This window comes from Chiloscyllium punctatum, chromosome 10 (genome assembly GCF_047496795.1).
Source record: "Chiloscyllium punctatum isolate Juve2018m chromosome 10, sChiPun1.3, whole genome shotgun sequence".
NCBI classification, from domain to species: Eukaryota; Metazoa; Chordata; class Chondrichthyes; order Orectolobiformes; family Hemiscylliidae; genus Chiloscyllium; species Chiloscyllium punctatum.
In genome coordinates this window covers 58,728,162-58,740,263 of record NC_092748.1, presented here as the reverse complement: position 1 = coordinate 58,740,263, position 12,102 = coordinate 58,728,162, and the positions used below count along the sequence as shown (strand labels likewise).

Genomic DNA, 12,102 nt, shown 5'->3' with positions numbered 1-12,102 from the left:
AGCGGAAAAAAAAACTCACTTCACCCAACAACGTCCACCCCACAGCTCCCTAAACCGGAGTAGGCTCCCGAAGGGCGCAGTGGGCCGTTGCACCGGGTACCGATTCCGGGCTTTCAACCCGCTCGCAATCCCACTCCGGGCCCAACAATGTTAAGCCTCATTCAGCAGGCTCCGAGTAGCTACAACCACACATGCTTCACTCACTCCCGCGCCCGGCACCCCGATTGGCCTAAGCACATCACCCCGCAGCTTCGAACTGACTTCGGACATCGCTACTGGTCGACATAGACGTCAATCATGTACACATCCCGCCCCATCCACTCGGCGTTGGTAGGTTAGGTTGCGCGGTAGCCGCTCTCTGACGGGTTTGTGTTGGTGCGTATTGCGTTATGCGGTGGAGGACAACTGGGATCCACCATCTACTCGAGTCTCCGGATCGCGGCCTCGCCGATGGTGGCCGAGCTATCAGGTAAAATCAGTACAGAGGTTGGGAGAGGAGTAATTGAGATCGAAAAGGGAGAGAATGACTAACCGCTGCGCGGGGGTATGGTGTTTGTTGGCGGGTGTTATGGCTGGAACAGTTCATGAATCTTTCTCGGCCTCTTTAAAATGAAAATGGCGCTGCGAGTACGTCAGTGCCTTCGAGAAACCGGTGCGTTTCGGCGGCTCGAACTGACGAGGCTGCAATCAGTGAGTGGAGGCCGATTCAGAGTTCGCCTGTTGGGGGCAGAGCAGCCCCCGGCGCTGCGAGCTGTGCCTCGGTATCCGGGCTTCAAGACACTTTGTGTGCTCACTCCCCCAACTCTTCCCAGCTGTCTGCAGCCGAGCTGGAGGATCGCTGGATGGAGGAGGGTGATGTTTCGGCCCTGACACCTGTGTGTAAGGACAGCGGCTCGCCTAGCCTTTATAGTAGAAGCAACTGAAGTTTGAACATAAGTGCCGCTGTCTCCACGAAGGTTAGAGAGGGTCGCAGCGAAAAGGGAACAGAAAACAGAACCTTTTATCCATCAGCGTCCGGCATTGAAATACACTTTGTGTTTCTCTTACCCATTGAGTTCTCTATTTGTGCAAAGTGATGGTTAACATCAGTTAGATTTTGTTTTTAGTGCCTATGCTTCGGAATTTACATCGTGCCAATATATTGTCGTGAAGACCACACCAATATTGAACCATTGATAGAAGGGAAGGAAAGGAAGCCGTTTGGCCATCGTGTCGCTTGTGTTACTACTCTCCTGCCTTTTCCCCATAACCCTACCAGGCTTTTATTTTCTGATAATTTTATGCTATTATTGAATCTCCCACCACGTACTATCATAGACAATTTGTGTAATAAAAGTAATACAGTAATTCAGTTTGCATAAGGGTTAGGTAACTCTGATTATTATAATATTGTGGAGGAATCATTCTTGGAATGTATGCAAGACTTTTTTAAACAGCAGTGTTGAGCAATCAATGAGAGAATGGGTCATTTTTTGATCTAATATTGTTCAATGAAACAGGGCTAATTAATGAATCTAATTGTAAAGGAATCTTTATGAAACAGAGATCATAAAATGGTAGATTTTTATGTCAAGTGTGAAAGTGAACTTGTTCATTCAGTAATTGAGGTCTTTCAGAGTCAATGACTGAGTAGTATTGACAGTCGAATTAGTAAGTCAGAAGCCCAAGTAATGTTTTTGAGGACCCAGGTTTGAATCCTACCTGAGCAGATGTTTCTTAATTAAAATTTTAAAATCTGGATTTAAATACCATTGTTGTAAAATCCATCTGGATCACTTTAGGGAAAGAGAACTATCATCCTTCTCTGATTTGGTGTACACATGACCCCAGACCCAAGCAATGCGGTTGACTCTTAACTGCCCTCTAGCAAGCTTGAAAGGAAAAAAAAGCACAGTCCTCATCACTAATGCCTGACATAGTTATGTGCATGAAATCACATCTTGTGAACAATATCCCAAACCAGTAGGACAGACCCAACAGAAGTAGTGGCACATTGGTACACAGTCAAGCTGGACCTATGCCAGGAGTCTTCAAAAGTGACTCCAGACCCCATCTACCCAACAATGTGGAAAATTGCTCAGATGTGTCCGGTACACAAAAGGAAAGGAAAAATCCAACCTGACAAATCCAGCCCCATCAATCTACTCTCGATCATCATCAGTAAAGTGATAGAAGGTGCCATCACGAGCAGCACCTCATTAGTAATAGCCTGTTCACTTACACACAATTTAGGTTCCACTCATTTTCACCTTGGTCTAAACATTGACAAAGGACCTGAATTCCAGAGGTGAGATGAGAGTGAAAGCCCTTGACCAGGCTGCATATGACCAAGCATGGCATCAATTAGCCCTAGCAAAACTGGAGTCAGTGGGAATTTGGGGAAGACTCTTTGCTGGTTGGAGTCATACTTGGCACAAAGAAAGATGATTGTGGTAGTTGGAACCCTGTCATCTCAGCTCCAGAACAACCTTACAGGAATCCTTAGAGTTCCTCAGAGCAATGTCCTTGACCCAACAAACTCCAGTTGATTCATCAATGACCTTCCCTCCGTTATAAGATCAGAGGCAGGAATGTTTGCTGATGACTGCACAATGTATAGCACCTTTTGTGATTTCTCTAAGATTGAAGCAGTTTGTGTCCAAATGCAGCACGACCTGGACAGTATCCAGGATTGGGTTGGCAGGTGGCAAGTAACGTTTTGGTCCACAAAATGCCAGGTATTGACCATCTCCAACAAAAGAGAATCTAACCACTGTCCCTTGAGTTTCAATGACATTACCATCACTAAAGTTACCATGGCTCCTCAGACAGCACTTTAGAAACTCATGACTACTTCCACCTAGAAGGACAAGGGTAGTAGATATGTGGGAACACTACCACATGCAAGTTCCCCTCCAAGCCACTCACTATTCTGATTTGGAAATATGTTGCTTTCCCTGCATTCACTTAGTCAAAATCCTGGAATTCCTTCCTTTGTGGATTAATCGACACCATTTGGACTGCAACAGTTCAGGAAGGCAGCTCACCACCCCTTCTAGAGGGCAGCTAGGGATGAGCAATAAATGCTGGCCAACCAGCAATGCCCACATCCACAAGCGAATTTTAAAAAATAAAATGCTCTGCTATCAACATCCTGGAAATTACCATTGACCAGAACTGAACTAGCCATATAAGTACTGTGGCTACAAGAATAGATAAGATGCTAGGAATCTTGCAGCATCTAAATCACTTGACTCTCAAAGCCGGTTCACCATGTATAAAGCACTAGTCGGGCGTATGATGGAATACTCTCCACTTGGCTGAATGAGTGCAGCTTCAACAACACTTAAGGATTGATACCATTCAGGACAAAGCAGCCCACTTGCTTGTTACCAGTCCACAAACATTCATTCCCTTTGGCAAAGCTCAGTTGCAGCAGAATTTTCCATCTACACAGTGTACTGCAGGAATTTTCCACGCTCCTTAGATGGCACCTTCCAAACCCGTGACTTCTATCATCCAGAAAGTCAACAGCAACAGTTACGTAGAAACAACACTACCTGCAAATTCCCTTACAAGCTACTCTCCATCTGGATTTGGAAACAGAGATCCATTCCTTAGCATTGCTGCATCAAAATTCTGGGATTATGTCCCTAATGGCACTGTGGGTCTATCTACAGCCAACAGACTGCAGCAGTTCAAGATGTTCAGGGGCGGCATGCTGGCTCAATGGTTAGCATTCTTGCCTCACAGCACCAGGATCCCAGGTTCAATTCCAGCCTTGGGTGACTGTGTGGAGTTTGCACATTCTCCCTCTATCTGCGTGCGTTTCCTCCGGGTGCTTCGGTTTCCTCCCACAGTCCAAAGATGTGCAGATCAGGTGAATTGGCCTTGCTAAATTGCCCGTAGTGTTTGGTGTGTTAGACAGAGGCAATTGGGTTTGGGTGAGTTACTCTTCGGAAGGTCGGTGTGGACTGGTTGGGCCGAAGGGCCTGTCCCCACACTGTAGTGAATCTAATCTAATCTAAACATAGCTCAGCATCACCACCTTCGTGGGAAACTAGAGATGGTAATAAATGTTGGCCCAGCCAGTGACGCCCACATCTCCTAAATGAATTGATGAAAAACTGCTGAGGAGCAGATTGGGAAATTGTTTGAAGAAATAGCTAATGTCTTTTAAAAAAAGTGAGAAATAAATTATTATGCATTCTTATAATGCACAAAAATCCAACAAATAAAGCCTTCCAAAACCCACACAAATGGAAATTGCTGAAAAGACTCAGTAGATGTGGCAGCATCTGTTTCAACTCAAAATATTAACTGTTTTCTCTCCACACATGCTGCCAGAGTTACTGAGTTTCTCAACCAATTTCCATTTTTGTTTGTTTCACATCTCCAGCTTCAATGGTTTTCGTTTTTTATTTGAAGTGAAGCTTTCCAACGTGTGGTCATTAGATTATATGACAGAGATGTGTAAAGTTACCAAAATGTGGCAAGTGAGAGGATTGGGTGTATTTTAGAAGTCCGCAATGGAGAAGCAGGAAGATTGTGTAAGAAAGAGAAAATGGAATGAGTAAAGTAATAAGGAATATGAAAAAGAACTAAAATATTCTATGGATATTTAGAAAAGTGTGAAAATGTGGGTTATAAGCAAGTCAGCAGTCTTTACAATGCATTAGCAGATGGTAGGGAAACTAAACAATACAGATTACAGACGAGGAAGTGCTGGATGTCTTGAAACGGCTAAAGGTGGATAAATCCCCAGGACCTGATCAAGTGTACCTGAGAACTCTGTGGGAAGCTAGAGAAGTGATTGCTGGGCCTCTTGCTGAGATATTTGTATCATCGATAGTCACGGGCAAAGTGCCGGAAGACTGGAGATTGGCGAATGTGATGCCACTGTTTAAGAAGGGTGGTAAAGACAAGCCAGGGAACTATAGACCAGGTGAGTCTGACCTCTGTGGTGGGCAAGTTGTTGGAGGAAATCCTGGGGGACAGGATGTACATGTATTTGGAAAGGCAAGGACTGATTCGGGATAGTCAACATGGCTTTGTGCATGGGAAATCCATGTCTCACAAACTTGATTGAGTTTTTTGAAGAAGTAACAAAGAAGCTTGATGAGGGCAGAGCAGGAGGTGTGATCTATATGGACATCAGTAAGGCGTTCGACAAGGTTCCCCATGGGAGACTGATTAGCAAGGTTAGATCTCATGGAATACAGGGAGAACTAGCCATTTGGATACAGAACTGGCTCAAAGGTAGAAGACAGGGTGGTGGTGGAGGGTAGTTTTTCAGACTTGAGGCCTGTGACCAGTGGAATGCCACAAGGATTGGTGCTGGGCCCTCTACTTTTTGTCATTTACGTAAATGATTTGGATGCGAGCATAAGAGGTACAGTTAGTAAGTTTGCAGATGACACCAAAATTGGAGGTGTAATGGACAGTGAAGAGGGTTACCTCAGATTACAACAGGATCTGGACCAGATCGGCCAATGGGCTGAGAAGTGGCAGATGGAGTTTAATTCAGACAAATGCGTGGTGCTGCATTTTGGGAAAGCAAATCTTTGCAGGACATATCCACTTAATGGTAAGGTCCTAGGGAGTGTTGCTGAACAAAGACACCTTGGAGTGCAGGTTCATAGCTCCTTGAAAGTGGAGTCGCAGGTAGATAGGATAGTGAAGAGGGCGTTTGGTATGCTTTCCTTTATTGGTCAGAGTATTGAGAACAGGAGTTGGGAGGTCATGTTGCGGCTGTATAGGTCATTGGTCAGGCCACTGTTGGAATATTGCGTGCAATTCTGGTCTCCTTCTTATCGAAAAGATGTGAAACTTGAAAGGGTTCAGAAAAGATTTACAAGGATGTGGCCAGGGTTGGAGGATCTGAGCTACAAGGAGAGGCTGAACAGGCAGGGGCTGTTTTCCCTGGAACGTCAGAGGCTGAGGGATGACCTTATATAGGTTTACAAAATTGAGGGGCATGGATAGGATAAATAGAGAAAGTCTGTGCCCTGGGTTCGGAGAGTCCAGATCTAGAGGTTTAGGGTGAGAGGGGAAAGATATAAAAGAGGCCTAAGGGGCAACTTTTACACGCAGTGGGTGGTACATGTATGGAATGAGCTGTCAGAGGATGTGGTGGAGGCTGGTACAATTGCAACCTTTAAGAGGCATTTGGATGGGTATATGAATAGGAAGGGTTTGGAGGGATATGGGTTGGGTGCTGGCAGGTGGGACTAGATTGGGTTGGGATATCTGGTCGGCATGCACGGGTTGGACTGAAGGGTCTGTTTCCATGCTGTACATCTCTATGACTCCATAAAACCTTCCAGAAAAAGCAGAGGATCTATCAAGTTGTATAAATGAGGAGCTTCAAGATATTGATATTAGTGTTACTGAAAAAGTACTGGAGAGATTAATAGGATTTAAATACCTACGTTCTCTGGAATCTGCATCCCAGAGTGTTGTTACCTGTGGCTGGGATAGTAGTGGATGTTTGGTGGTTTTTCAGTGTTTTATGGACTCTGAAGTGATTTCAAAAGATTGGAAGGTGACAAGTGTAAGCCCACTATTTAAAACTGGAGGGAGTGACCAAAAACTAAGAAGCATAGATCTGTTTGCTGAACATCAGTCTTACGAAAAATGCTACAGTTCATAAACAGGTTGTGTTAACAGGTCATGTAGAAAATAAAGTTAGGATTGGACAGTCAACATAGACTTATGCAAGGAAGATCATGAATTCCTTAACAGTGTAACAAGTGCGGGGGACAGTAGGTAAAGGAGAACTGTGACATGTTATATTTAGATTTTCGGAAAGCTTTTGATGTTGTCCCACATAAGAGGTGAAACAAAATTTGACCATTTGGGATTATGAGAAATATGTCAGTTTAGTTTGGGAGCTAGTTAATGGATAGAAAGCAGATAGTAAGAATGGATTGGTTATTCTCAGGTGAGCAGTCTGTTACTATTGGAGTACCACAAGTATCAGTGTTTGGCTTCAGCTTTTTAAAATCTATAGCAATGATTTGTATGTCAGAAATATAATATTTCCAAGTTTACAGATGATGCAAAGCTCCATGGTATTGAGAGTTGTGGTGAAGACACAAAGATGCTTCAAAGGGATTTGGAGAGGCTAACAGATTGAGCAAAAATTTGGCAGATGGAATACAATGGGATGTCACAAGAAATTAAGGGCTATGGGGAGAAAGCAGTTAAGTGGAGTTGAAATGCCCATCAGCCAAGATTGACTGGCGGAGTGGATTTGATGGGCCGAATGGCCTTACTTCCGCTCCTATGTCTTATGGTCTTAGGGAAGAAATATGATTGGGCTCATGGACCTGGGAAAGGTCAAAGCTATAAAATTATTTGAATTATTGGAATCAAATTTTAAATTGAAAACTTTGTTGAATGAAGAAAGGTGAGGAATATTGGTGTGTGTCAGTGTAGAGACGGCAGAGTCTTTACAGAGCTGATGTTTTATTTACCTTCATACACCCTTTAGACAATTATGTCTTCGACGGCTTGAAAGAGTTTGAAGATTGACTTTGAGCCATGTGAATGCACGTTCATGACTGACAAATTGTGGGCTGGAACTTGAACCTCTGACTTTTTGGCTCAGAAGCATAAATGCTATCGGTTGAACCATACAGGCTCCTTTATCTCTGTTTTAAATAAAAAAAGGATTGCAACTTTAGGTCAACTTAAAATGTTGATAATGGAGCTCTTGTTGCACAATAAGATCAGAAGTTTTTTTTTAATACACTTACTCATGGTATGGTGTCACTGGCTAAGTCAGCATTTATTGCCCATTTCAAAGGGCAATTACATCTGAACCACAATGCTATGGGCCTGGAGTCACATGTAGTCCAGACCAAGTAAGGGTGGTGGTTTATTCCCTAAAGGGTGTTTGAGAACAGCTGGATTTTTGTGACAATCTACAATGGATTCATAGTCTTCATTAGACTCTTATATTTTTATTTAATTTAAATTCCACCTTGTGCCATGGTGGGATTCGAACCTAGGTCACCTGAACATCATCTGGGATTCTGGATTAATAGTCCAGCAATAAAACCACAAATTTAGGAGCAGAGTCCCATTCCTACTTTAGCCATATTTTTCATTTGGCCCATCAAGTCTGCTAGTTGATCAATCATAGCTTTCTCAGACATTCTTTTGCATTCTTCATGTAACCTTTGATCCCCTTACTGATCAAGAACCTATCTGCCTCTGTCTCAAAGACTCTTGGCTCCAAAAGCCTTCTACGGAAATGAGTTCCACAGATTCACCACTCTCTGACTGAAGAAATTCCTCCTCATCTCATTTCTAAAGTGTTGTCCCTTCATTCTGAAACTGAGACTTTGGGTTCTAGTCTCTCCTACTGTGGAAATACCTTATTCATTCCCACTCTATGGGCCTCTTAATGTTCTGTAAGTTTCATCCTTCTAAACTCTATCAAATACATGCCTTAAGCTCTCAACTGCTCCCCATATGACAGGCCTTTCTTCTCCGGGATCATTCTTGTGAACCTCCCCTGGACCCCTATGGAACTAGTCACTGGCTGCCATCCTAAAGAAAATCCCATTATCCCCCCCCTCTGCCTTCTGCCACTTAGTCAAGGTGATGTAAAGTACTCACTCAGTTCATCTGCCATTTCTTTGGAACCCAATATTACTTCTCCAGCCTCATTTTCGAGCAGTCCAATGTCCATCTTTTACCTTTTAGATATCTCACAAAAACTCTTAAATGTTCTTTTATATTACTAGCCAGCTTACCCTTGTGTTTCTTGTTCTTCCTCCCTTTATTGCTTTTTTTAGTTGTCCTCTGCTGGTCTTTTAAGGCTTTCCAATTGTCATCCTTGTGTACTTCCACTGAACCCCCTCCAAGGCCAGCACATCCATCTTTGGATACAGGATCCAATATTCTAAATATGTTATGACCAGAGCCTTAAACAGCCATATCATAAATCCCTGCTGTCCACACTCCACATGGCTTTCCATCACCTTCACCACATTGTATGCTTTTATGCTGACGTTGACTTCCCTTGTTAGCCATGGTTGCCTTATGCTCTCTTTAAAATGTTTCTTCTTCCTTGGGATGAATTTTTGCTGTGCCTCCTGAATGACCCCCAGTGGTTCCTGCCATTGCTGTTCCATTGTCTTCATACTAGGTTCCCCTTCCAATCAACTTTGGCCAGCACATCCCTCATGTCTTTGTAGTTACCTTTTAATTGTAATACCTTACAGGACTGCTCAGTGGTTAGCACTGCTGCCTCACAGCGCCAGGGACCCAGATTTGTTTCCAGCCTTGGGCAACTGTCTGTGTGGAATTTGCACATTCTCCCCATGGCTGCATGTTTCCTCCCACAATCCAAAGATGTGTAGGTTAGGTGAATTAGCCATGCTAAGTTGGTTATAGTGTTCAGGGATGTGTAGGTTAGGTTAGGTTAGGTTAAGTGCATTAGTCAGAGATAAATGTGGAGTAATGGGGAATGGGTTTGGGGGATGGGTTGGGCTGAAGGGCCTGTTTCCACACTGTAGGGATTCTAAGATACATCCATTTCAAATTTTCCCCCTCAAACTGCAGAGTGAATTCTATTATATTATGGTCATTGCCCCCTAGGAGTTCTTTCACCTTAAGTTTCCTAATCAAGACTGCCTCATTACACATCACCAAATGTGGAATTGCCTTTCCTCGTGGGCTGTTTCATAAACTGCTCCAAAAAGAATCATCCATGAATTCATATTTTTGAGATCCTCAGTCAACCTGGTCTTCCCAGTCTACCTGCATATTGAAGTCACCATAATTACTATAATGGTGCCTTTCTTACATTCCTTTCTGTCTCTTGATTTATTTTCTGCCCCACATCCTGACTACAGCCAGGAGACCTGTACATAACTCCCTTCCGAGTCATTTTTTTTCTTTTTGTTTCTTCAATTCTACTTAGACAGATTCCATGCCTTCTGATTGTGCATGGCTTCTTGATATTGATTTAATTTCATTTCTTACTAACTAGGCAATCCTACCCGACTGCCTGTCCTCTCGACAGGATGCGTATCCTTGGATATTTAGTTCCCAGCCAAGAGACAATGGTAATGCCCTTGCTGCTGGGAGAGAAAGCCCTGATACAGAGTGCTAAAGGTTGCTGCAGAGGTTTGTCATAAGTCGTCTCAACAAATTGATTAAAAGTATCTACTGTTGATAGTGACTTCAATAATGTATTCAATATTATTTGTCCAAAATCACAAATATTTGTTTAATGTCATGTAATTGGATTTCTTCTATTTTTACAGATAATTAATACATCCTAAATGTCCTCTGGAATTATCATTTTTTGGAGATAATAGATGTGGATTTTTGGCACACAGCAGAAATATTTTGTGGTTACTTTTGGAATTTGAGAAGATCTGAAAATATACTTTAAGCTTGGAAAAAAAGACATGCTTCCAATAAAAATGCTTCTCTTGAAGCGAACATGCTGTCCTTCAATGAACTTTTATCGCCCATGGGCAATGGGTTGTGATTCCTTACTGGATCAGTTCGGCAACTGCTCCAATGAGGACCAAATCTTTGACGTTGTAGGGAAAAATAAAGCCAAGCTTTCAGTGAAACATGTCGGGCATGCAATACATCTGCTCTGGCAATTTCAAAAAGAAAGGCCACAAATGTTGAGGACTATCGATTTCGTTAGAAAACATCCACAGTTCATGGTTCTTCGTGTGTTAGCTGAAAACAAGATTGACCTGATGGATGATGAAACATTGGTGGACATGTTATACAATGCACTGAGGTAACTACAGGTACTGAGACCAGTTAAATTCTTAAGAGGTTAAAGTGCAATTATTTTACACCATTGTCAACCCTCGTAGCATTGTTTTAATTAATTCAGAGGGAGAGGGCTTTGCTGGCTCAACCAGCATTTATTGCCTGAGTTGCCCTTGAGAAGTGTGGTGGTATAAAGCAATCTGGGTTTGTTTGTACATCAGCCAATGAATGTTGACTGGCAGGTGCAGCAAGAAGGCAAAACCAAGAAGGAAATGCCTTAATTGCATGAGGATTTAAGTTTAGAATTAGGGATGTCTTCCTGCAGTTTTATTGGGCCTTGGTGAGACCATAACTGGAACATTGCATGCAGTTTTGGTCTTCTAACATACAACATGGCATAAAGGAAGTGCAATGGAGATTCATGAGGTTGATATTTTGGATGGCAGGACTTTCCTATGAGGAGATATTGGTTTGATTGGCTCTGTTTTATTACAGTTTAGAAGAACAAGGGGATCCGATTGAAGCATTCAAAGCTCTATTAAGCTAAACAGGTTAAATGCAAAAAGAATATTTTCCCTGGTCGGACAGTCTAGCAGCAGGCAGGGGTCACTGTTTCAGTATACAGGGACTGAGATGAGGAAAAGTGTTCTTCACTTAATTGGTAGCAAATCTGTGGAATTGCCTACCACAGGAAGCTTCCAATACCACTGGAATGACAGGGAGTCAGTGAATAGCACCAGCATGGAGTGTCTGTCTAAAATCCCAAGTAACTTTCTGGAAAACATTAGAATTCATAATCTAGCCTTAGACTATCCCTGAGCCATGTCAACCTTTCTTGAACTTGAGTGAAATTAGATGTTTAAGAACATTAAAATGTTTCAGAAAGTGGATAACAATCCATTAAATGGTCATGCATACAAGTCTATTTGTTCCAGACATTTATTTTAGTTTTAGAGAGAGCCTTAATTCTCTCACATCTGAATCTATTCGTATTCATCATCATAGCTTCAAGTATAATTTAACGATATAATTTGTTGTTTCACTTGAAGGTTGAATGTTGAACCTCATGATTCAATGATACAACAATTTATGATTGAGGCATCAAGACGGATCGAAAGGTAAATGTAGCTACTTTTATTCTCATCATTTATAAGTTTAATAGTTTTGACAACTGATACAATAAAAAACAAAAAAAAACTCATTATGGAAATGCTGCAGAATTAATAAACCAGATACACTGGAAAGTAATGATACAAAGTGCAACTGTGCAACAAAGTACTTAAATGCCTAAAACTTCACCTTTTTACTTTAATTAGATGTGTCTAAAAATGGAAAGTATTGTGTAGTTTTCTCTTGTTTGACACAACG

The 12,102-nt window shown here is 42.3% G+C and overlaps 2 protein-coding genes across 6 annotated transcripts in view; one reads left to right on the top strand and one right to left on the bottom strand.

Moving 5' to 3' along the window:
• Positions 1-660, bottom strand: part of ppig (peptidylprolyl isomerase G (cyclophilin G)) — a 47,419-nt gene extending 46,759 nt beyond the window's left edge. The window contains exon 1 of one of the 2 annotated variants that reach the window (XM_072579265.1): positions 533-660. The gene's annotated coding sequence lies outside the window, so the exon portion shown is untranslated. Of the gene's footprint in view, positions 1-19; positions 193-532 lie in introns of those variants that run through there. The other variant, XM_072579264.1, reaches the window with a different exon arrangement.
• fastkd1 (FAST kinase domains 1) overlaps positions 204-12,102 on the top strand; it is a 53,375-nt gene continuing 41,476 nt past the window's right edge. For 2 of the 4 annotated variants that reach the window (XR_011961685.1, XM_072579266.1), the window contains exons 1-3: positions 204-469; positions 10,263-10,759; positions 11,784-11,852. Coding sequence is in view for 3 of the 4 variants with exons in the window: in XM_072579266.1 (XP_072435367.1) it covers positions 10,410-10,759; positions 11,784-11,852 (419 nt within the window). In the remaining variant the exon portion in view is untranslated. Of the gene's footprint in view, positions 470-843; positions 957-10,262; positions 10,770-11,783; positions 11,853-12,102 lie in introns of those variants that run through there. The other 2 variants (XM_072579267.1, XM_072579268.1) reach the window with 2 other exon arrangements.